The sequence below is a fragment of the Jaculus jaculus genome, chromosome 11 (genome assembly GCF_020740685.1).
Source record: "Jaculus jaculus isolate mJacJac1 chromosome 11, mJacJac1.mat.Y.cur, whole genome shotgun sequence".
In the NCBI taxonomy this organism is placed as follows: Eukaryota; Metazoa; Chordata; class Mammalia; order Rodentia; family Dipodidae; genus Jaculus; species Jaculus jaculus.
The window spans coordinates 108,636,770-108,657,997 of NC_059112.1; the positions used below are offsets into that span (position 1 = coordinate 108,636,770).

Genomic DNA, 21,228 nt, shown 5'->3' on the forward strand with positions numbered 1-21,228 from the left:
GCGTACAACTATGGTTCTTGGGCTGTAAGTGTGCACCTAAAAATAGGGTTTACCTCTTCCCAAGCCATGGACCCATGTGGCACAGGGTACCCTTTAAATCAATCATGCCCTTCCTGCCTGAGCCTCCTGCTTGCTGGCATTTCAGGTCCATGTCACCATACTCAACTTCTTTTCTTTGTTTTAAATTTATTTATTATTTTTGTGTGTGCATGCTATAGCACGTGTGTGGAAGTCAGAGACCAACTACGATGTGTCTATGTTCAATTTTCTCCCCCCGCCAAAATAGGGTCTCAGGCCAGGTGTGGTGGTGCATGCCTTTAATCCCAGTAGCCAGGAGGCAGAGGTAGTTGAATTACCATGAGTTCAAGGCCATCCTGAGAGTACATAGTGGACTCCAGGTCAGCCTGGGGCTAGAGTGATACCCTAACTTGAAACCACCCCCCCAGAAAAATAGGTCTCCCTCTCTAGCCCAGGCTGACCTGGAGCTCATTCTGTAGTTCCAGGCTGGCCTCAAACTCAGCAGTCCTCCTACCTCTGCCTCCCTAGTGCTGGGATTAAAGGCGTGTGTCACCATACCTGGCCTATGCTCCACTTTCTTTGAGACATTTGTCATTCCAAACAAACTTCCAGGTTGCAAACATGCCAGACTAGCTATCCCACAAACTATGCATTCTCCAGGCTAAGCTTCCCATTGTGGTAGGCATGTTGGGATCACAGGTGCATGCTGGGGAATTCAACCCCAGTGGGCAGGTTTTACAAGCAAGTAACTTTAAACACTGAGCCAGCTTCCCAGCCGCTCAGCTTCCTTTTGAAGTTAGAGCCAAGTTACTTACAAATTGGGCTCTCCCTGTTGTCCTGACTTCTCACTCTTGGCCAAGAGTCAGGCCAGGAATGCCAAGCCCCCTCCCCTGCCCCACATTGCTGGTGGCCTGAGTTTTGTTTCTTTTCCCTGAACCTCAGCCTTCCATCAGGCTTACATGGCGAGCCACCAGGTCCTACTGTGCTTTCTGGCGAGGCTGAGGCAAAACCCCAGTGGACAAAGCCCTTGTTCTTCCTTTTGCCTTGGACTCACACCAGCAGAATGGGGCTGGCGGTGCGCACTTGCAGCACCCTCGTTTAGGCAGAAGAGAGCAGCCCTCGAATGTGCCAGCCACAGCCTAGAGACGGCAGGAAGCCAAAGGACAACGTAGAAGGGAGCATGGCTGGTCGTGGGGCAAAAGTCCACAGCAGACTGTGCAAGCTGAGTTCTCCCAGAACTCTCCTGAACCCTCAAAAGTCCACAGGCTGGGAATGGGCCCTGGCGTAGGATACACAAGGCTCTGGGATTGATCCACAGCACTGTAAAAGGGAGGTGGAGGAGAAAGAAAGTTGATGGGCTTCACTTCATCCCACATGGTCGGGACAACTCCTAGAACCCGGGGAACTGGGAGAACACCCCTCAATCTAGGGGTGAGGGGACATTCGGTGATAATGGTGAGTGGTGGTATTAACCCAACTGTGTCATCTTCTCCATGAATCCCTTAATTTGAACTCCCCCGGGCCATGCACTTGTCACCCATTCTGTGGGTATCTATGGCTTGTTTTCTCCTCCGGGAGCTATGGTGACTGGGGGACAGAGATCCATCAGCTTCAGCCCCAGCATCCTGCATATGACTGCTGATCAGCACATGGCCTTCGACCCAGTGGAACCTAGAGTGCCTGCCATGTGGCAGTTTGGTCATGGAACTCACTGTCTCTCCCCTCCCACCCCTGGCTGACTTAACGTAACGATCTCCAGGGCCAAGTGGACACTTTCTCATAATCCAACATTTCAGAGGTAGCGTGTTGCTACACAGAGGATGAGACACCGTCCCACGCAAGAGGCTCCCAATGTTAAAATTAGCCCCAGGCAATCTGGCGAAGCCTGTGGTATTTCAAAAGTGCTCACCCTTTGGCTCGGCAAGTGCATTTCTAGGAGTGGATGTTACGCATAGCCCTGCTGGTAGCAACCTTGGCACTGCGCACATGCAAGGCTCCTTCCGTATCTTTGTTGTGAGCTGTCCTGTGCTGTTTAGGAAGTTTCGTAGCTTCCTTGGCATCCACCCACTGGATGCAAGTACCAACTTCCCTGTTGTGACAGCTGAAATAATCCTGGGCATTGCTACATGCCCCCTGTTGGAACACAGCACATCCTGAGCAGAGGAGGCCGCCGTACCCTGTGTATTAGTTGCCAGTGTCTGCTGGACAACTCAGCGCAGACTGGAGCTTTTCAGGAGTCTGAACTCGGGATCATTAGGCCAAAACCGAGGCCTCAGGTGGGAGTCGGGACGGCTGGGAGGGGGACTCAATGTGCAGCTTTTATTTTATTTTTCAGAAGAAAACTCAAGAACAATTTTATTAGCATTTCAGAGAAAAATAATGTTAGGCAAACTATCTTGGCAGCTGCTAGATGAGAAACGGATACTAGAAATCACGCCGTTTTTAGTTAAAATCCAGAAAACAGGCAGTCTTCAGAGAAACAGAAAACTCAGAATGTGCCGGACATGGTGGCGCACACCTTTAATTCCAGCCCTTGGGAGGCAGAGGTAGGCGGATCGCCAAGAATCTGAGGCCACCCTGAGACTACATAGTGAATTCCAGGTCAGCCTGAGCTAGGACCCTACCTCAAAAACAAAACAAAACAAAAAAGCTCAGAATGTCTGAGAAAGCATGCTTAGGGTTTAAGAAAAGATCCCGGGCTGGAGAGGTGGCTTAGTGGTTAAAGCATTTGCTTGCAAAGCCAAAGGACCCAGGTGCGGTTCCCAGGACCCCTGTAAGCCAGATGCATAGGGTGGTGCATGCCTCTGGAGTGATTGTGGTGGCTGGAGGCCCTGGTGCACCCCCCCACACACCTCTTTCTCTCAAGTAAAAGAAAAAAAGACAAGATCTAAAGAGATAGAAGTGGAAAAAGGAAAGTTACGTTTTTAGAGTTAGAACTCAGAAAAGCAGACAAATTTGGTAGTAAAGATTGCAACAGCCTGTTTCTTGTTTTGTTCTCGTATTTTATTTATTTGAGAAAGAGTCAGATAACATGGGCGCACCAGGGCCTCCAGCCACTGCAAATGAACTTCAGGCGCATGTGCCACCCTGTGCGTCCGGCTTTACTTGAGTACTGTGGGGAAAAAACCTGGGTTCTTTGTCTTTCCTCCCAAGTGCCTTAACTGCTAAGCCATCTCTCCAGCCTTTTTATTTCATTTATTATTATTATTTTGGTTTTTCGAAGTAGGGTTGCACTCTAGCTCAGGCTGCCCTGGAATTCACTCTGTAGTCTAAGGGTGGCCTTGAACTCATGGTGATCCTCCTACCTCTATCCCCCAAGTGCTGGAATTAAAGGCATGAGCCACCACGCCTGGCTCGTTTCTTGGTTTTGAGACAGGGTCCCATACCATCACCGGGACTAGACTTGAACTCACAGCAATCCCCCTGCCTCAGCCTCTTGACTGCTGGGATTACAGCTGTAAGCCCACCACACAGCTTTTAAACAGGTAAATGGATGCTTGTGAGCGAGTTACAACCTTCAGGGTTAAGACCCCATTCACCCATGTGGATACTGAGGCTCACAGGCCTGCTTCTAGAGGAGACTCAAAGCAGAGCCTGGGACACCAGAGCTTCCAGATGTCCCCGGCTTGTGGCCAGCGCAGGCAATCTGGGAAGTGTAGTCCCATTGCTCTGCAAACCACCTCCCAGGAGGGTGAAAACTGCAAGGCTGTATGCATGGGCCCATTCTGACACTAAGTGCAGCTCCTGGGGGCTTTTTTTCTTGTTGTCTCTCTGGTTTTGGTTCTGTTCTTCCTGCCCAGCTGCTCTTAAACCACTCAAGGGCTTCTTCAACTGTCAGGCATGCAGATACATGATCCCTCCCATTGCTGGACAACTTAGGGGTGCCTCCTTCTGTTGGAACTATGATCACAGAGCTGTGGTGCAAGTCGGAGCTCAGTAGGTCACTTCCCACTCGGGCACAGCTAGGATCTGCAAGGCATCCAGACTGCCACCAGAAACACCTCAGCAGCCAAGACCACTGAATTCCTCACTACCTAGTAACCTGCTGCCTTGCTGCTTTCACAGCTAGGCTTGCCTCTAAGTCTTTCTTCATGTTACCAGCTCAGCCTGCCTTACTGAACATAGCCAAGAAAGCGCCTCTTGAGAGAAGCCTACCAGAAAAAAGCAGGACAGAAAGGACTTCCCAACCAACAACCCGAATAAGCCTGAGGCAGCTTACTTATACAGCTGGAGCAGGAGTGTTTGGGCTAATCATAGGCCTTTGTTGGGACCAATCATAACCGGTTGGACCAATCACAGCCATGGTGACAATGAGGACTCTCATTTTCTTTTTCTTTTTCTTTTTCTTTTTTTTTTTTTTTTTTTTTTTGTTTTTTCTTTTTGGTTTTTTGAGGTAGTGTCTCACTCTAGCACAGGCTGGTCTGGAATTCACTATGTTCCAGGCTGGCTTCAAATTTACAGAGATCCTCCCAAGTGCTGGGATTAAAAGCATGTGCCAGAGGCTGGAGCGATGGCTTAGCAGCTAAGCACTTGCATATGAAGCCTAAGGACCCCTGTTTGAGGCTCAATTTCCCAGTATCCACATAAGCCAGACGTATAAGGTGGCACATGCATCTGGAGTTCATTTACAGTGGCTGGAGGCTCTGGTGCACCCATTCTCTCTCTCTGTCTGTCTCTTTCTCTGTGTTGTCTCTTGCTCTCAAATAAATAAACTTTTTTTTTTTAAAGCATGTGCCACCACTTCTGGTGTGGACTGTCATTTTGACTGACAAGTTTCAGAGCTCGGTGCCACCTCCTGAACGCATACACTGATGCCAAGGACCAAAGGCACGTGGGCAAGTGGCTGGATCCCTTTGCATCCTAGCTCTTTTCCCCCTGTGGTGCTGGGGCTTGAATCCACACATACAAAGCAGGAGTTCTACCACAGGGCTACACCTTAGCCATCCCTTCGGTCCTGCTTTTTACAGTGGTGGAGGAGGTGTACCCTGAGTCTCACATGGGCTAGGTAAGTGCTTTACCTCTGAGCTACCCAAACCGAGCTAAGAGCAGTTACCTCTTAGGTTTTAAATTTTCATTTATTCATTTATTTGTTTGCATATGTGTGGGCAACTAGACACACCACTCCTGGCGTCTGACTTTATATGGGGGGGGCAGGGAATTGAACACAGGCTGGTAGGCTTTGCGATCTCCCTACCCCTTAAAATGTAAATTTCCAAGGTCTCTCCCGTCGCTACTTCCCAATCCCCCTGGAGAATGGTGGAAAAGGAAGACTGGGATAGTGGCCTAATTCCTTGGTAACATTGACTCTAGTGTATTTTTAGTGGTATGGGAGGGAACTACATTACCCACAATGCATGCTGTGTTGTGGGCGCCAGCACTTGACCCCTCCCCCGAATCAACCAATAACACGAAGACTATACTTACCCACAATGCTTGACAAAGGCCCACCTTTGTTCGACAGCCAAGTCGGCCAATGGAAAATAAACTACAATACCCACAATGCCCGAGCTCACAGTCCCAGCCTGACAGTTCAGCCAATAGTCTCCAAGGACTACATTTCCCACAACACCTCGCAGGGCGCTGTCCACGCAGCCTCTTTCCCACTCCCGACGCGGCTGCTCCAGGACGGCTCCGCGCTTCGGCCGCCGTGCAGGCCTTTGGTCCAGGGAGACCTCAAACCCTCCACTCCCGCAGCGTTGCTGGTGAGTGCGCGTGTGGGGTCGGGGGTCCTGGCTCAAGCTGTCGCCAACCATGCGCCCACTGCACCTGAGGGGATGAAACAGGATTCCTGTCTTCCCCCGGCCCGGGAGGCCCGACCCGCTTAGGACCCTGGAGTTGGAGGGACCTTTGTAATCACTGCCCGCGCGGGGTACGCCGGCGCCCGCAGAGGGTCTTCAGACTCACCGGGCCCTCGCAGTCCGGGGTCCCTGGACAGAAGCAGCTCCATTTTCACTAGAGTCCCTAGGGGACCGTTGTAAAGAAACTGCCTCCTGTAAAATAGAAAAGCCAGGCCTTACAAGCTTTGACCACGTTCCCACTTCTGAAGTACATATTTGCCCAGCATATTGTCATGTCTGGTTGTCAAAGGAAGAACAAGCCAGAAGTCTTAGGTAACTTACCCAGGAATTAGGAGGTCAGTAGCAAGGACCCAGTAGTAAACCTATCACCAGGATATGCAGGGGCCTTCTGCAGGTTCTTAGGTACATTAAAAGAACTTAAGGTCTGGAGAGATGGCTCCGTCGTTAAAGGCGCTTGCTTGCAAAGCCTAAAAGCCTTGTTTCGATGCCTCATTACCCCTGTAAAGTCAGATGCACAAAGCACATGCGTCTGGAGTTCGCTTGCTTTTTTTTTTTTTTTTTTTTTTTGGTTTTCCGAGGTAGGGTTTCACTCTAGCCCAGGCTGACCTGGAATTCACTCTGTAGTCTCAGGGTGGCCTTGAACTCACAGCAATCCTCCTACCTCTGCCTCCCCAGTGCTGGGATTAAAGGTGTGCGCCACCACGCCCAGCTCTAAAATATTTTTTTAAAAAAGAACTCAAAAATGATAAATATTTTGCCAGGTGTGGTAGTATGTGCTTTTAATCCCAGAACTTGGGAGGCATAGGCAGGAAGGTCACTGTGAGTTCAAGGCCAGCCTGGAACTATAGAGTGAATTCCAGGTCAGCCTGGGTTAGAGTGAGAGCCTATCTCAAAAAGAAAACAAAACAAAAATCCAGACACAGAAATTTAAATTAAAATTTTAAATTAAGTTAAATTAAAGGCATGCACCACTACAGCTGGCTGGAAGTTGTAAAACAGAATTCCTTCCTTACTTTGGCCTTATGTAGGCAAGGGTAGCTCCTGCTGTCTACATCAAGTGTTCACTGATCAAGCCATTTGTAAAAGCGGGCTGCTAACCATTAACCATGCTGTTTACAAGCAGGTGCCTTTAACCTCTGAGCCATCTCCAGTCCAGCCATGCTGTTTGTGTGGGTGTGTATTCATATGTTTCAAAGGGTTCTCCAGGCATGAGAGGCCCCTGAAAGAACCTTATTGGAGCTGGAGAGATGGCTCCCTGGTTAAAGGGACTTGCTTACAAAGCCTGATGGCTGATGGCCTGGGTTTGATACCCCAGTACCTACCTAAAGACAGATACACAAAGTGTTGCTTATGTCTGGAGTTTACAGCAGCATAAAGGTATAGCGTGCCCATTCTCAGTCTTTTTGTTTTTTTTTTTAAGATGTGATGGTGTATCCTTTTAATCCCAGCATTCTGGAGGCAGAGGTAGGAGAATACCTGTGAACTTGAGGCTACTCTGGACCTACAGAGTGAGTTCCAGGTCAGCCTGGGCTAGATTGAGATCCTACCTCAAGGGGGAAAAAACTACTATTTATTTATTTGAGAGAAAGAGTGTGTGCCAAGGTTTTGTTTTGTTTTGTTTTTGGTTTGGTTTGATTTTTTCAAGGTAGTGTCTTGCTCAAGCCCAGCAGGCTGGCATGGAATTCACTATGTATTCTCAGGATGGCCTCGAACTCACAATGATCCTCCTACCTCTGCCTCCTGAGTGCCAGGATTAAAGACATATGTCACCACTCTCAGCTTAAAAAGTATATATACATATATATTTAGTATTTATTAATTGCAAGTAGAGAAATATAGAAGATGGAGAGAATGAATGTCTCCAGGGTCTCCAGATGCATGTGCCACTTTGCGCATCTGGTTTTACGAGCCAGGCAAGCACCTTAGCTGCGGAGCCACCTCTCCAATCCCCTACCCCCCTTGTTTTTAAAGAAAGGAGGGCTGGAGAGATGGCTTAGCTGTTAAGGTGCTTACTGGCAAAGCCAAAGGACCCAGGTTCAATTCCCCAGTACCCATATAAAGCCAGATGCACAAGATGCATCTGGAGTTTGTTTGCAGTGGCTAGAGGTTCTGGCATGCCCATTCTCTCTCTAGCTGTCTCTCTTTCTCAAATAAATAAATGTTTAAGAAAAAGAAAGGACTTTATTGCCCATTTTTACCAGAGGAAGCTGCCATCGATAAGCTTTATGTCCTTCATGGCACCTGGGAAAGCCGGTAGCTGCAAGTGGCCCCTTTTTTTCCTTCTCCCTCCCTAGCTTCCTTTATCTGGCCTACCTCAGTCCACCCTTTGCCTTTGACGAGAGTGTGGAACCTGTGGAATCACGCAGGCCCTACAGATGCGGTAGGCTTATCCATCCAGGTTCTGTACTACATATAGTTTCCTTTCTTCAATGCTAGGATGGAACCTGGGCCTCATACATGCTGGGCAAGTGTCCCACTGATTTCAGTGTTTTTCCACAGAGCCCTGAAAAGCATCTTTTCCAGTTCACTGGCTAGAGGTGTAAGGAAAGGCGGGCTTAACTTCAAGGCCTGGGAAGGAATAAGGTCCACCAGAAACCATGGCGACTGCCTCTGGCTTCCAGCCTCCATCACCCCTGGAACAGGACTTGGAACAGGACGAAATTCTGATTGTGAAGGTGGAAGAGGATTTCCACTGGGAAGATGAGTCCTCCCTGGAGACAGAAGAGGCCAGCCCAGAGACCTTCCGCCAACTCTTCCGGCTCTTCTGCTACCAGGAGGTGGAGGGTCCCCGGGAAGCCCTGAGCCGACTCTGGGAGCTCTGCTGCCGCTGGCTGCGGCCTGAGCTGCGCACCAAGGAGCAGATCCTGGAGCTGCTGGTGCTGGAGCAGTTCCTGAGCGTGCTGCCGGGGGAGATCCAGGCCCGGGTGCGGGGACAGCAGCCCAAGAGCGGTGAGGAGGCCGTGGCCCTCGTGGAAGGGCTGCAGCGGGAGCCCAGGAAACAGAGGCAGCGGGTGAGGTGGGGGCATGTTGGCCCTGAGGTGAGGAAATGGGGCCCCATCACCCTGTGGGCCCTGCTGCTGAGGTCTGCAGCCAGGGCTCCTGTCAGCTCTGAGCCTCAGCTAGCCGTGGTCACTGGGAGGACCAAGGGCTGCTGGGACGCTGAACTGAAGGCAGCTATAGAGTGCTCTTCAGCCTGGGGCAGTGGGTGTCCGCCTGATCAGTGTCATGCAGTCTCTCCTGTCCTTTATAAGCTAGCATGGACTGGTTCATTGCCAGGACACAGCTGTGGATGCTGAAGAGATTCCCCCAAAAGAGGAAGAACCCTGGGAAGGGACCTTAGCTAGAGCCCGCAGAGGTTCCCTAACATGGTAACTGCCAGCCACGTGGGCATTATTTTTATTTATTCAGTTTTTTTAACTTTAAAAAATATTTTATTTTTTATTTATTTGAGAGAGAGAAAGAGACAGATAGAGTGAGAAAATGAGTATACCGGGGCCTCCAGACGCATGTGCCACCTTGTGCATCTGCCTTATGTGGGTCCTGGGGAATTGAACCTGAGTTCTTTGGCTTTGGAGGCAACCACTTGAACCACTAAGCTATCTCTCCAGCCCTCAGTTTTTTGTTTTTTTTTATTTTCTTTTTTTGGTTTTTTGAGGTAGGGTTTCACTCTGGCCCAGGTTGACCCGTAATTAACTATGTGGTCTTAGGGTGGCCTCCAACTCACGATGATTCACCTACCCAGAGTGCTGGGATTAAAGACATGTGCCGCCACACCCGGCTCCCTCAGTTATTTTTTGTTGTTTTTTTTTTTCAATTTTTTTTCAATTTTTTTTTTTTTTTTGGTTTTTCGAGTTAGGGTCTCACTCTGGCTCAGGCTGACCTGGAATTCACTATGTAGTCTCAGGGTGGCCTCGAACTCTCGGCGATCCTCCTACCTCTGCCTCCCGAGTGCTGGGATTAAAGGCGTGCGCCACCACGCCCGGCTTTTTTTCAATTTTTTGAGGTAGGGTTTCACCGTAACCCAGACTGGCCTGGAATTGGCTTGGAACTCACAGTGATCCTACTACCTTAGACTCCAAGATTAAAGATGTGCACCAGCACCACCATGCCTGGCTTTTTTTTTTTTTTTTTTTTTTAGTTTTTCAAGGTAGGGCTTCACTGTGGTCCAGGCCCACTATGTAGTTGCCTCCAACTCATGGAGATCCTCCTACCTCTGCCTCCCAAGTGCTGGGATTAATGATGTGTGCTACCACTCCTGGCTTCTTTTTTCTTCTTAGTTTTCCGAGGTAGGGTCTCACTCTAGCCCAGGCTAACCTAGAATTCACTATGTAGTCTCAGGGCGGCCGTGAACTCATAGTGATCCTCCTACCTCTGCTTCCTGAGTGCTGGGATTAAAGGCGTGTGCTGCCATGCCCGGCTTCTGGCTTCATTTTTTTAAATGGTAGAATCTTTATTTATTTATTTATTTATTTGCAAGTATAGAGAGAAGAGAGACAGACAGAATGGGCGTGCCAGGGCCTCTAGCTACTGCAAATGAACTCCAGACACATGTGCCACTTCATGTACCTGGCTTTACATGGATACTGTGAAATCAAACCTAGGACATTAGGCTTTGTAGGCAAGTACCTTAACAGCTGTACCATCTTTCCAGCCCCTTTTAAAAAAACTGAGGGGCTGGAGAGATGGCCTAGCGGTTAAGGCATTTGCCTGTGAAGCCAAAGGACCCAGGTTTAAGCCAGATGCACAAGGGGCACATGAGTCTGGAGTTCATTTGCAGTGGCTGGCAGTCCTGGTGCGCCCATTCTCTCTCTTTGCCACTCTCCTCTCTGTCTGCTTGCAAATAAATAAATTAAAAAACATTGAATATATAAAAACATTTTTCTTTATTTATTTGAGAGGAGAGAGAAATAGGCAGGGAATGAGTAAGAGAGAGAGAGAGAATGGGTGTGCCAGGGCTTCTTGATGCTGCAGACAAACTCCAGATGCATGCGTCCTCTTGTGCATCTGGCTTACATGGGTCCTGGGAAATTGAACCTGAGTCCTTTGGCTTTGCAGGCAAGTGCCTTAACCACTAAGCCATTTCTACAGCCCCCCACCCTTTTTTTTTTTCTTCAAGACAAAGTCTCACTATGTAGTCCAGTCTCACTTTCAACTAAGTGTCTTTTTTGTTTGTTTTGTTTTTTTGAGTTGGGGTTTCATGCTAGCCCAGGCTGACCTGTAGTCTCATTCTATAGCCTCATGCTGGCCTCGAACTCATAGTGATTTGCCTACCAATAATTTTTTTTTGTTTTTTTTTTGTTTTGTTTTGTTTTGTTTTGTTTTTCAAGTTAGGGTCTCTCTAGCTCAGGCTGACCTGGATTTCACTATGTAGTTTCAGGCTGGCCTCAAACTCACAGCAATCCTCCCACCTCTGCATGCGCCACCACACCTGGTTACCAGTTTTTGTTTGTTTGTTTTTGTTTTTTTAGAGGTAGGATCTCATTCTAGCCACCTGGAATTCACTATGTAGTCTCAGGGTGGACTTGACCTCACAGCAATCCTCCTACCTCAAGGCCTCTTGAGTGCTGGGATCAAAGTTGTGTGCCACCACACCCAGCCTACATGTGGCTTTTAATTGTAACTAAAGGAAATTTAAAACCTGTTTCTCAGGTTCACTGACTGCCTTGAAAGGGCCTGGTGACATGATCAGCAGCCATTGAGATAAACATGGGGGCTTGTGTATCACTGCAGTATGTTCTGTGGACAGTGCCCCTCCCAAGCAGATGTGTGAAAGTGTGGACCATCTCACATCTTTCCAGTTTTTTTGTTTTGTTTCGTTTTGTTTTTGTTTTTGTTTTTTCCTTACTGAGCTCCTCAAGACTGAAAACGTCCTGCCACCTGTTGGTTTCCTTGGTCTGTCCCATGCCTAGAATAGGCATTCTGCGAATGCTGGCATGTCCCCTTTCTCCTGCTGACAGTGTTCTTGGCCACATACTGCTGTTCTATTTCTTCACATCTGTAATACTGGAGATTGAACTCAGCCTCACCTCTGCTGGGCAAGTGATCTTCCTCTGAATTACGTTGCAGGTCATTTTTTTGTTCTATGTCAGGATCTCCTGCTTTAGCCTAGGCAGTCATCTTTGTGCTGGAGCTTCCCAAGTACTTGGATTTCTTTTCTTTTTAATTTTGTTTGTTTATTTGAGAGCAAGAGAAAGAGAGAGAAAAAGCTATATAACGAGGCACCATGGCCTCCAGCCCCTGCAAACAAAGTCCACATACATGCACCACCTTGTGCATCTAGCTAACATGGGTACTGGGGAATCAAGCCTTGAACCAGGATCCTTATGCTTCACAGGCAAGCAGTTAACCACTAAGCCATCTCTCCAGCCCCCCAGTACTTGGATTTCTAGGCATGCACTGCCATGCACAGCTGAGAACCACTTCACTTAGCTTTGGTAGAATTAGGAGAGAGTGTTCATCCAGAGCTGTGAGCTCCTGAAACACTTCTGGACTGGTTCAAGGCCCTGTGGCCTGAGGTAAGGGCAGCAAGGAATGAATAGGAAGCATGTGACGGAGGGAGGACAGGAGGAGAGCAGGTGTTCTTTGTCAGGCTCGAAGCCTGCCCTGTCGTGCGAGCTGACCTCTAGTCAGACACCCACAGTCCTGTGTGTGACACAGCGGACCAGAGGGTCAAATCTAGAGAGGAATGGGGGACAGGTCCAGGTACTAGAGACAATGGTTGGGACCTTGTGGGATGGCCTGCCTTTGGGAGCTGGTGGGCAGATAAGTGTTTGTACCCAGGATTCAGAGGTGCTCTATGCTGATGTGGTGCCTCTCGAGACCGAGGGACAGCCCTCCAAGTCCCAGCCGAAGGCTCATTCCCTGGAGGAAGGGGCCGGATGCTCCAGCCAGCGGCTCCAAGTCCAGCAGCACCACAGACCCAAGAGGGGTGAGTTGCCTTTCTAGAAGACACAGCATGCCAGGGAGGGTGAAGAGGACAGCAGAGCACAGCAGGAGCTGAGCCCGAGAAGTGGGTGTGCAAGCTCTCTAGTAAGGAGCTGTGTGTGGGGTGGACCAGCTGGGGGCTGCTTATGTGTTTGAGCAGGGGTGCCGGCTTGAGCTGTGTGAGCTCCACTGTGACTCTCTGCTGCTTCCCAGGCATGCTTGGCCCCCAGGATCAGGAGACGGTGTCACCATCCGCAACGGTGACCTCATCTTTCCTGTCCCAGGTGAGCAGAGCATTCTTGGTCTGCAGCATTCCAGCGTCCCCCTATGTCCACACCTCCAAAACATGTCATACTCCCAGTCCCGTGTGGAGGAAATGGTCAGGGCTTAGAAGTCAGAGGACTCGGGTGTGGCAGTCTTAAGCCTGTAACCCTAGTACTCCGGGGGCTGAGACAGGAGGAGTGTAAGGCCCAGGCCAGGCTGGGCTACATAACGAGGCTGTCTCAATCAAAGTCTCAGACTTTCCTGAGTCTCCCCATTGCTGGATGCTGGCCCCAGAAGCTTTGCCTTCCATTGAGATGGCATCTGGGTATCGGGCAGTGCCTTCTCAGGGAGGAAAGCAGTTCCTTCAACCCACTGGGCACAAGAGGCGTAGGACCTTCGGCCCTCTACAGGCTCCTCCTGTGCCACCGGCATGGGCTTCTCGCTTACCTCCTGCATAACTTCTGTGCTAGGGAACCGTTCACAGGCCTCGCGGCTCACGTACACGTACTCTTCAGTGTATTTGCAGCTGTGCCTCCACCCTGGAGTCACCCCAGCCCCGTTGTAGTCATTCCCCACATCTCCCCAATCCCCCTTTTTAATCTTTTTTTTTTTTTTAATTTGTGTTAGGATCTTGCTGTAGCCCAGGCTGACCTGGAATTTACTGTGTAGTCTCAGGGTGGCCTTGATCTCACGGTAATCTTCCTACCTCCGCCTCCCAAGTGCTGGGCTCAAAGGTGTGCACCATCATGCCTGGCCCCAGTCCCCATTCTTGGGCCACCACATATTTGAGCATTGCTGGGTTTTTTCTTTGTTTTGTTTTAGGCTACACACACACACACACACACACACACAATGTACAGTATGATGTGTATGTAGTATATGCACTTATGTGTGCAGGTGCGTGTACCCTGTGTGTGTGCATATGGAAGCCAGATGAGAACGCTAGGTGTGCTTGTTTTGCTCCTCCATTTTCTTTTTGGTATTTTAAGGTAGGGTCTCACTCTAACTCAGGCTGACCTAGACTCTTCTACATAGTCTCAGGGTGGGCTTGAACTCACTGCGATCCTCTAATCTCTGTCTCCTAAGTGCTGGGATTAAACACATGCGCCACCACACTTGGCTCCTCTCATTTTCTTGAGCTGGAGTCTCTTACCCCAGAGCTGTTTTGTTCCCAGCATGTTCTTCCCCGTCTGCTGCTCCCCTCCTCCACAAGGTCAGGGTTACAGGTGGCATTGCCATGCCCATCTGAGTGCTGGAGAATCAAACTCAAGCACTCTCTGCCCTGAGTCATCTCCCCAGCCACTCCCTGGTTTTTTTCTTGTTGTTGTTTTTTGGCTTTTCAAGGTAGGGTCTCACTCTAGCTTAGGCTGACCTTGGAATTCACTATGCAGTCTGAGGGTGGCCTAGAATTCATGGTGATCCTTGTACCTCTGTCTCCCAAGTGCTGGGATTAAAGGCATGTGTCACCACTCCCAGCTCGTTTTCTTTTTAACAATTAAAAAGAAAAATTATTTATCTAAGGGCTGGAGGAATAGCTTACTGGTTAAGGCACTTGCCTACAAAGCCAAAGGACCCAGGTTCAATTCCCCAGGACCCACGCAAGCCAATGGTGGCACATCTGTCTGGAGTTTGTTTGCAAGGGCTGGAGGCCCTGACAAGCTCATTCACTTTTCTCTCTCTCTCTCAAATAAATAAATAAAAATTAAAAAAAAAACATTTATTTGAGAGAGAGAGAGAGAATGGGCACACCAGGGCTTTCAGCCACTGATGATGAACTCCAGATGCATTTGCCACCTTGTGCATCTGGCATATGTGGGTCCTGGGGAATTGAACCTGGGTCCTTTGGCTTTGTAGGCAAGCACCTTAATCATAAGCCATCTCTCCAACCCTTTTTTTTTTTTGAGGCAGGTTTTCACTCTAGCCCAGGCTGACCTGGAACTCACTGTGTGGTCTCAGGGTGGCCTTGAACTCACAGCAGTCGTCCTGCCTCTGCCTCCTGAGTTCTGGGATTAAAGACTTGTTCTACCATGCCTGACTTAATTTTTTTTCTTCCTGAGGTAGGGTTTCATTCTAGTTCTAGACCTGAAATTCACTATGCAGTCTGAGGGTGGTCTCGAACTCATGGTGATCCGCCTACCTCTGCCTCCCGAGTGCTGGGATTAAAGGCGTGCTCCACCACACCTAGCATAATTATTTTCTTATTGAGTGTGCATGCATGTTTGTATGTGTGTGCGCGCGTGCACACACATGTAGAGGCCAGAGGACAACCCTGGAGTTGTCCCAGACTCTCATTTCTTTTTTTTTTTTTTTTTTTTTTTTTTGAGGTAGGGTCTCACTCTAGCCCAGGCTGACCTGGAATTCACTATGGAGTCTCAAACTCAGAGATCCTCCTACATCTGCCTCCTGAGTGTTAGGATTAAAGGCGTGCACCACCATGCCCGGCTAATGGCTTAATCTTTTAAGCATCATCTCCTGGTCAGCTGGGCTTGATTTGGCAGCCATTGTCCTTAAAGCATCCTGAATCCTCCTGCTGTCCTGTCTGGAGCCCAGAGCTGCCTGATCCCCTTGCAGAGCACAGACCTGTAGTAGATTAAGGGGCAGCTGCTGTGTGTGGCATGCCCATCTATTCCTCAGTGGGCAGCACAGTATTGTCCCAGAGAGCTAGTGTGGTGTGTCGAGCCAAGGCTCAAGATGAGGGAGGGAACACCAGCATCAGGCAGTGTGGGGACTAGGACAGGCAGGGAGGAGGCAGGACTTGCCATTTTGACAGTAGTGGAGGGGATAGGGTGACCACCAGCTTCTACCCCAACCTGAAGGAATAGCGAGGAGGCAGCACCTTGAGCCATGGCCTCAGTGGATGACAAGGGACTAAGTGGTTTGTGTTCCAGCAGGTGCCAGTGACCTTCAAGGACATGGCCGAGTACCTTTCCAGGGAGAAGCAAGGATGCCAGCACCCTAGTCAACAGGACCAAAGCTGGGCCGTTTTTCCTGAGAACCAGGGTAATGTACTGGAGACCCTGTCCCCTGAAGAGAGTCACAACTGCATGTCACAGAGTTGTTTCAGGTGGCTTGGGGTGAGCATTGGTGAATCTGTGGTTGCAAGCCAGACTGCAGCCCACAGGGCCAGAGTTGCTAGTCTCCTAGCCAAGAGGCCAGCATGGCTTCTCGTCCATATTCCAGGGAGATGGCCAGAACTACCTTCAAGTCCTTGTTCTTCCTGCCACTCACATGGTTGGTCCACTGTTGTCCTGTCCTACCCCTCTCTCTCTCCAGATGGTCACCTGTGCTGTCCAAAAGATGCCCCTTAGAACTGCCTAGACCGTCCTTCAACTCTGTCATTTCCTTTTATTTATTTATTTATTTGTTTGAGAGACAGAAGAAGAGGCAAAGAGAGAATGGGTACACCAGGACCTCCAGCCACTGCAAACAAACTACAGACACATGCGCCCCCTTGTGCATCTGGCTTACGTGGGTCCTGGAGAGTTGAACTGGGATCCTTTGGCTTTGCAGGCAAACACCTTAGCTGCTAAGCCATCTCTCCAGCCCCTTTTTTTGTTTTTCAAGGTAGGGTCTCACTCTAGCCCAGGCTGACTTGGAGTTCACTATGTAGTCTCAGGGTGGCCTTGAACTCATGGAGAGCCTCCTACCTTGCCTCCCGAGTGCTGGGATCAAAAGTGTGTGTCACCATGCCCAGCTTCTTTTTTAAGTTTTATTTATTTGAGAGAGAGAGACACAGAGAAAGAGGCAGGTAGAATGTCACCTCCCTTTTGTCTCCCTTCTACTCTGGGCACTGTGGAAACCTTCCCTAGGGGAATTGAGGGGCTGCTTTGTACCACAACCAGTAGGAAGTCCACCTGCGTCCAGACATGCCTTAAGGACTCAACATACAGGGTCATGGAAGCTGACAGTCCCGAATCCACAGGCCAGAGGGCTGCAGTTCCGGTTGCAGTGTTATAGTCTCCACTCTAGGAACACTCTGATTTTGCTCCCAATGCCTTCAGCTGTTTGGGTGAGGCCTGCCCACATGATGGACTAGTGTCCTTTACTGAGAGCTGACCATCATAGGTGCATCTCATCTGCTAACTCCTTCACAGCAGCATCTGGTTCTGCATTTGGCCAAATGGCTAGCATCCCTGCTGGGCCAAGCTGGCATATGAAATCAGCCACCATGGTCTTTCCTTTTTGTACCTTGTAGTAGTCAATTTTTTTTTTCAATTTTTCAAAAATTTTTTTTTGACTTTTCAAGGTAGAGTCCAGGCTGACCTGGTATTTACTATGCAGTGTCAGGGCAGCCTCAAACTCACGGTGATCCTCCTACCTCTGCCTCCAGAGTGCTGGGATTAAAGGCATGCACCACCACACCCAGTTAGTTTTCTTTCTTTCCTTCCTTCCTTTTTCTTTTCTTTCTTTTTTTTTTTTTTTTTTTTTTTTTGAGAGAGAGAGAATGGATGCACTAGGGCTTCCAGCCACTACAAACAGACTCTAGACATATGCGCCACCTTGTACATCTGGCTTACATGGGTGCTGGATAGTTGAACCTGGGTTCTTAGGTTTCACAGGCAAGCGTTTTAACCACTAAGTCATCTCTCCAGACCCTTTATCCAGTTTTTTGTTTTGTTTTTTTTCAAGGTAGGGTTTCACTCTAGCCCAGTCTACACCTGGAATTCACTGCGGAGTCTCAGGGTGGCCTCAAACTCACTGCGTTCCTCTTACCTCTGCCTTCGAAGGGCTGGGGTTAAAGGCATATGCCACCATGCCTGGCTTTGGTGTATTTTTGTTTTGTTTTTCTTTTGTCTTTCCAGGTAGGGTCTTGTTCTAGCCCAGGCTGACCTGGAATTCACTATGTAGTTTCAGGCTGGCCTTAAACTCACTGTGATCTTCCTACCTCTGCCTCCCAAGTGCTGGGATCAAAGACGTGCAACATCATGCTTGGCAAGTGCTTGTTTTTAAGACCGAGTCTTGCTGTATATTCAGGATAGCCTCAGACTCCGACCCTGCTGCCTCGCTCTCTGGAATGCGGGGCCCACAAGCATGAGCCTCCACTCCCACTCTTTCCTGACCTATTCTTACAATGGCCCATGCCATGAGGTTGTGGCAGTTTTATTCCTGTTTACAGGTCAAGGGTTGGGGCTCAGTAAACTCCAAGCCCACATTGGCTTTCTGAAGGACAGGTTTGGAGTCAGGACTGGGGTGATGGTGCCCTAAGGCAGTCATTCCCAAGGGAGGAGGAAGGTTCCCCTCCTCCCTGCAGGTCTTTTCTCACCCATTGCATCCAGAGCATGGAGGCACTGCCTTGAAGACTTCTGCAACCCTCAGCCACCCAAGTGCCCAAGCAAGTGCTTTGTGCCTCGAGATCCTAGACAGGGTCACCTCCAGTGCCCAAAGGGAGTTACTTGCCCAGAATCACAGATGCACAGTGGGTCAGCTTGGGTTCCTGCAACCTTTTTCTTCTTCTTTTTTTGTTTTTGGTGTTTCAAGGTAGGGTGTCTCTCTAGCCCAGGCTACCTGGAATTCACTATGTAGTCTCAGGGTGGGCCTTGAACTCACAGTGATTCTGCTAACTCTGCCTTCCAAGTGCTGAACAAAAGGCGTGCGCCACCGTGCCTGGCTCATTCCGTGTTCTTGTCAAGACAGGGCTCCTGACCTTAGATCTGCCAACCTAGCCCCTGGGAGAGCCAGCCCCTGGTCACAGGTGCTGCAGTTCCACCCGTGTCTACCTCCCAAGCCACAGGCACACTGGAGAATCTGAACTCCCTTCCACCTGTTCAGGACACGGTCTGCTCTGCTTGAAAGGCGAATGTGAAGAGCCCACCCACCCTGTTTTGTGAGACACTCCTGCAATGCAGCCACCTTGATGCCTTCTTTACTTTTTTTTTTTTTTTGAGGTAGGGTCTCACTCTAGCTCAGGCCGACCTGGAATTCACTATGTAGTTTTAGGCTGGCCTGGAACTCACAGTGATCCTCCTACCTCTGCCTTCCAAGTGCTGGGATTAAAGGCATGCGCCACCACGCCTGGCTTCTCACCCCTTTTTATTGGTCACTCCTCCCCCACCCAGGACACTTACAGCCTCTTTTCTGTCACAGGACTTGGTATCAAGCTGGAGGATGGTGGCCACAATGGGGAGGACATGCCATTGAGGACTGAGTGGTACCGGGTTCTATCAGCACGGTGTGGGGGGACAACCCCCAACATGGGATCAGCCAGGCCTGAGCAGCTTCCAGGATGCCCCCCAACAAAAAAAGCACCCCAGGAGGCTGACAAGCGGCACAGGTGCCCCACCTGTGGCAAAGGCTTCAGTAAGACATCCCATTTGACCAAGCACCAGCGCACACACACTGGCGAGAGGCCCTACAAGTGTCCTGTCTGTGGGAAGGGTTTCAGTGACCGCTCTAACTTCAGCACACACCAAAGGGTGCACACAGGTGAGAAGCCCTACCCCTGTCCCGAGTGTGGGAAGCGCTTTAGCCAGAGCTCCAGCCTGGTCATCCACCGCCGGACGCACACTGGGGAGCGGCCATACGCGTGCACCCAGTGTGGTAAGACCTTCAGCAACAGCTCCCACTTCAGCGCCCACCGCAAGACTCACACAGGCCAGCAGCCCTACATGTGCACGGCCTGTGGCAGGGGCTTCCGCCGCGGTCCTGACCTCCACAAACACCAGCGGACCCATGCTGGCCATGGTGCTCTGCCAGGGCAGCAGAGCCCCAGGGTGCAGGCCCGGAGCCTGACCACTACGCATGGTGCTCTCCATCGCCAGGACCCTTTCCAGAACTCCCAGTCCCCAGTATAGCAATCCTGATCCAAAAGCCACCTTTGTGCACCCTAAGGACACTGGAGGGGCCCTAAGGGTGTTCCAGCTAAGGAGAAAGGCAGGTGCTGAGCATAGAACAGGGGCTGAATGTGTCCTCAGCGTTTGAGCAGGGCACCCATAGCCAGCAGCTTCTAGGAAATCCATGGTCAAGGTGTTGGAAGTGTGTGTGTGTGTGTGTCTCTCTCTCTGCAAGGCCTGGCAGAAAATCCATGTTGGTCTCTTCCAGATGCAGGTGGCTAGCTGGGCATGGTGGCACACGCCTTTAATCCTAGCACTTGGGAGGCAGAGTTAGGAGGATTGCTGTGACTTCAAGGCCGTTCTGAAGACTACACAGTGAATTCCAGGTCAGCTTGGACTAGAGGGAGACTCTACCTCAGAAAAGCAAAGAACAAAACAAACAGATGCAGGTGGCTGCTGGTGCTCTTTGGGTGGAGCCTTGGTGCTCCCTTCTCAGCCTTCTCCCCTGCACAGGGCTCCATCTCTCTGCCTGTCTGTCTGTCCTCTGAGGACACCAGTGTGGGTTAGGGCCCTCACCTCCATACACTGTGACTTCATTGTAGCGAGTCAAAACCATGAATACCTCTTTTCAAATAAGGTCCTTCTTAGGTTCAGGTGAGTGTGAATTTGGGGCACCCCCTGCAGTGTGCGTGCTTGCCCTAGGGTCTTACCACGGGCAAGGCCTGCTTGCTGGCCAGCAACACCTCCTTGGCAGACTTCATTGAAGGAGCATGAAGGGTTTGTTCTGGTGTCAGTAGGGACTAGGCTGGGTCTGCGTCCCTTTTGCAGGTTCACAGCTACTTTGTAGAAAGGGGGTGGTGCATGAGATCAGAACGTGTCACTTCCCTGATGTCCTGTTCTGAGGAAGCCTAGGGAATGGAGCCTGCACTGTCCTGGAGCAGGGCGCCCGGGCTACCTTTGCTTCCATCTTTCCAGGCTCCATACGCCCGCTCTGCTGAGTGGCTGAGGGCTGAAGTAGATGCCTTGGCAGTGTTGGCTGTCCCTGAGTCATGGGGCAGCTGTTGAAGTGGGATGCTCATGCAGGCACTATGACTGTTCCTCATGGCTGCATGGACTTGACTTCCCACGAGCCCAGTTGCTCCATTCTTGTTTTGTTGCCCAGATGTGCATCTTTTCACACTTTTGTGTTCCAGCGTTCATGACCTGCTTTCTTTGCTTCCATAATAAATGTCAGTCCTTGTCCTGACCCTGTTTGCTCCAGTGTGTTCTCTACAGAGTGCAGCTATCTGGTTTCCACAGGGTTTTTATCTCCCAGACCATTCTTGAGCACTCAGGGCCTGTAGGGGCAGAAGGTGGAGCCAGCCATGTACCCACAGAGCCCTTCACTCTCCTGGTCTTCATGACTCCTCCCACTGCCTGGGTCTTTTCTTGCTACTTCACACCTCATGGCCTTG

At 50.1% G+C, this 21,228-nt stretch overlaps 2 protein-coding genes across 5 annotated transcripts in view; one reads left to right on the top strand and one right to left on the bottom strand.

Moving 5' to 3' along the window:
- Smim22 (small integral membrane protein 22) overlaps window positions 1-6,008 on the bottom strand; it is a 21,209-nt gene extending 15,201 nt beyond the window's left edge. Inside the window, exon 1 of the mRNA XM_045161766.1 lies at window positions 5,923-6,008. Within this exon, the coding sequence (XP_045017701.1) occupies window positions 5,923-5,965 (43 nt within the window). The 5' untranslated portion in view covers window positions 5,966-6,008. The remainder of the gene's footprint in view (window positions 1-5,922) is intronic.
- Znf500 (zinc finger protein 500) lies at window positions 5,622-21,020 on the top strand. Of its 4 annotated transcripts, none has more exons than XM_045161761.1 (7): window positions 5,648-5,720; window positions 8,111-8,196; window positions 8,316-8,854; window positions 12,597-12,744; window positions 12,954-13,024; window positions 15,893-16,004; window positions 19,089-21,020. In XM_045161761.1, exons 3-7 carry the CDS (start codon window positions 8,414-8,416, stop codon window positions 19,793-19,795), a joined length of 1,479 nt encoding a protein of 492 aa, XP_045017696.1. In that variant the 5' UTR covers window positions 5,648-5,720; window positions 8,111-8,196; window positions 8,316-8,413; the 3' UTR covers window positions 19,796-21,020. The 4 variants fall into 4 exon arrangements, with proteins under 4 accessions (XP_045017697.1, XP_045017696.1, XP_045017698.1 ...); XM_045161763.1 differs by having other exon boundaries at window positions 15,896-16,004; XM_045161764.1 differs by having other exon boundaries at window positions 8,316-8,827.
- Window positions 21,021-21,228: the final 208 nt, after the last annotated feature.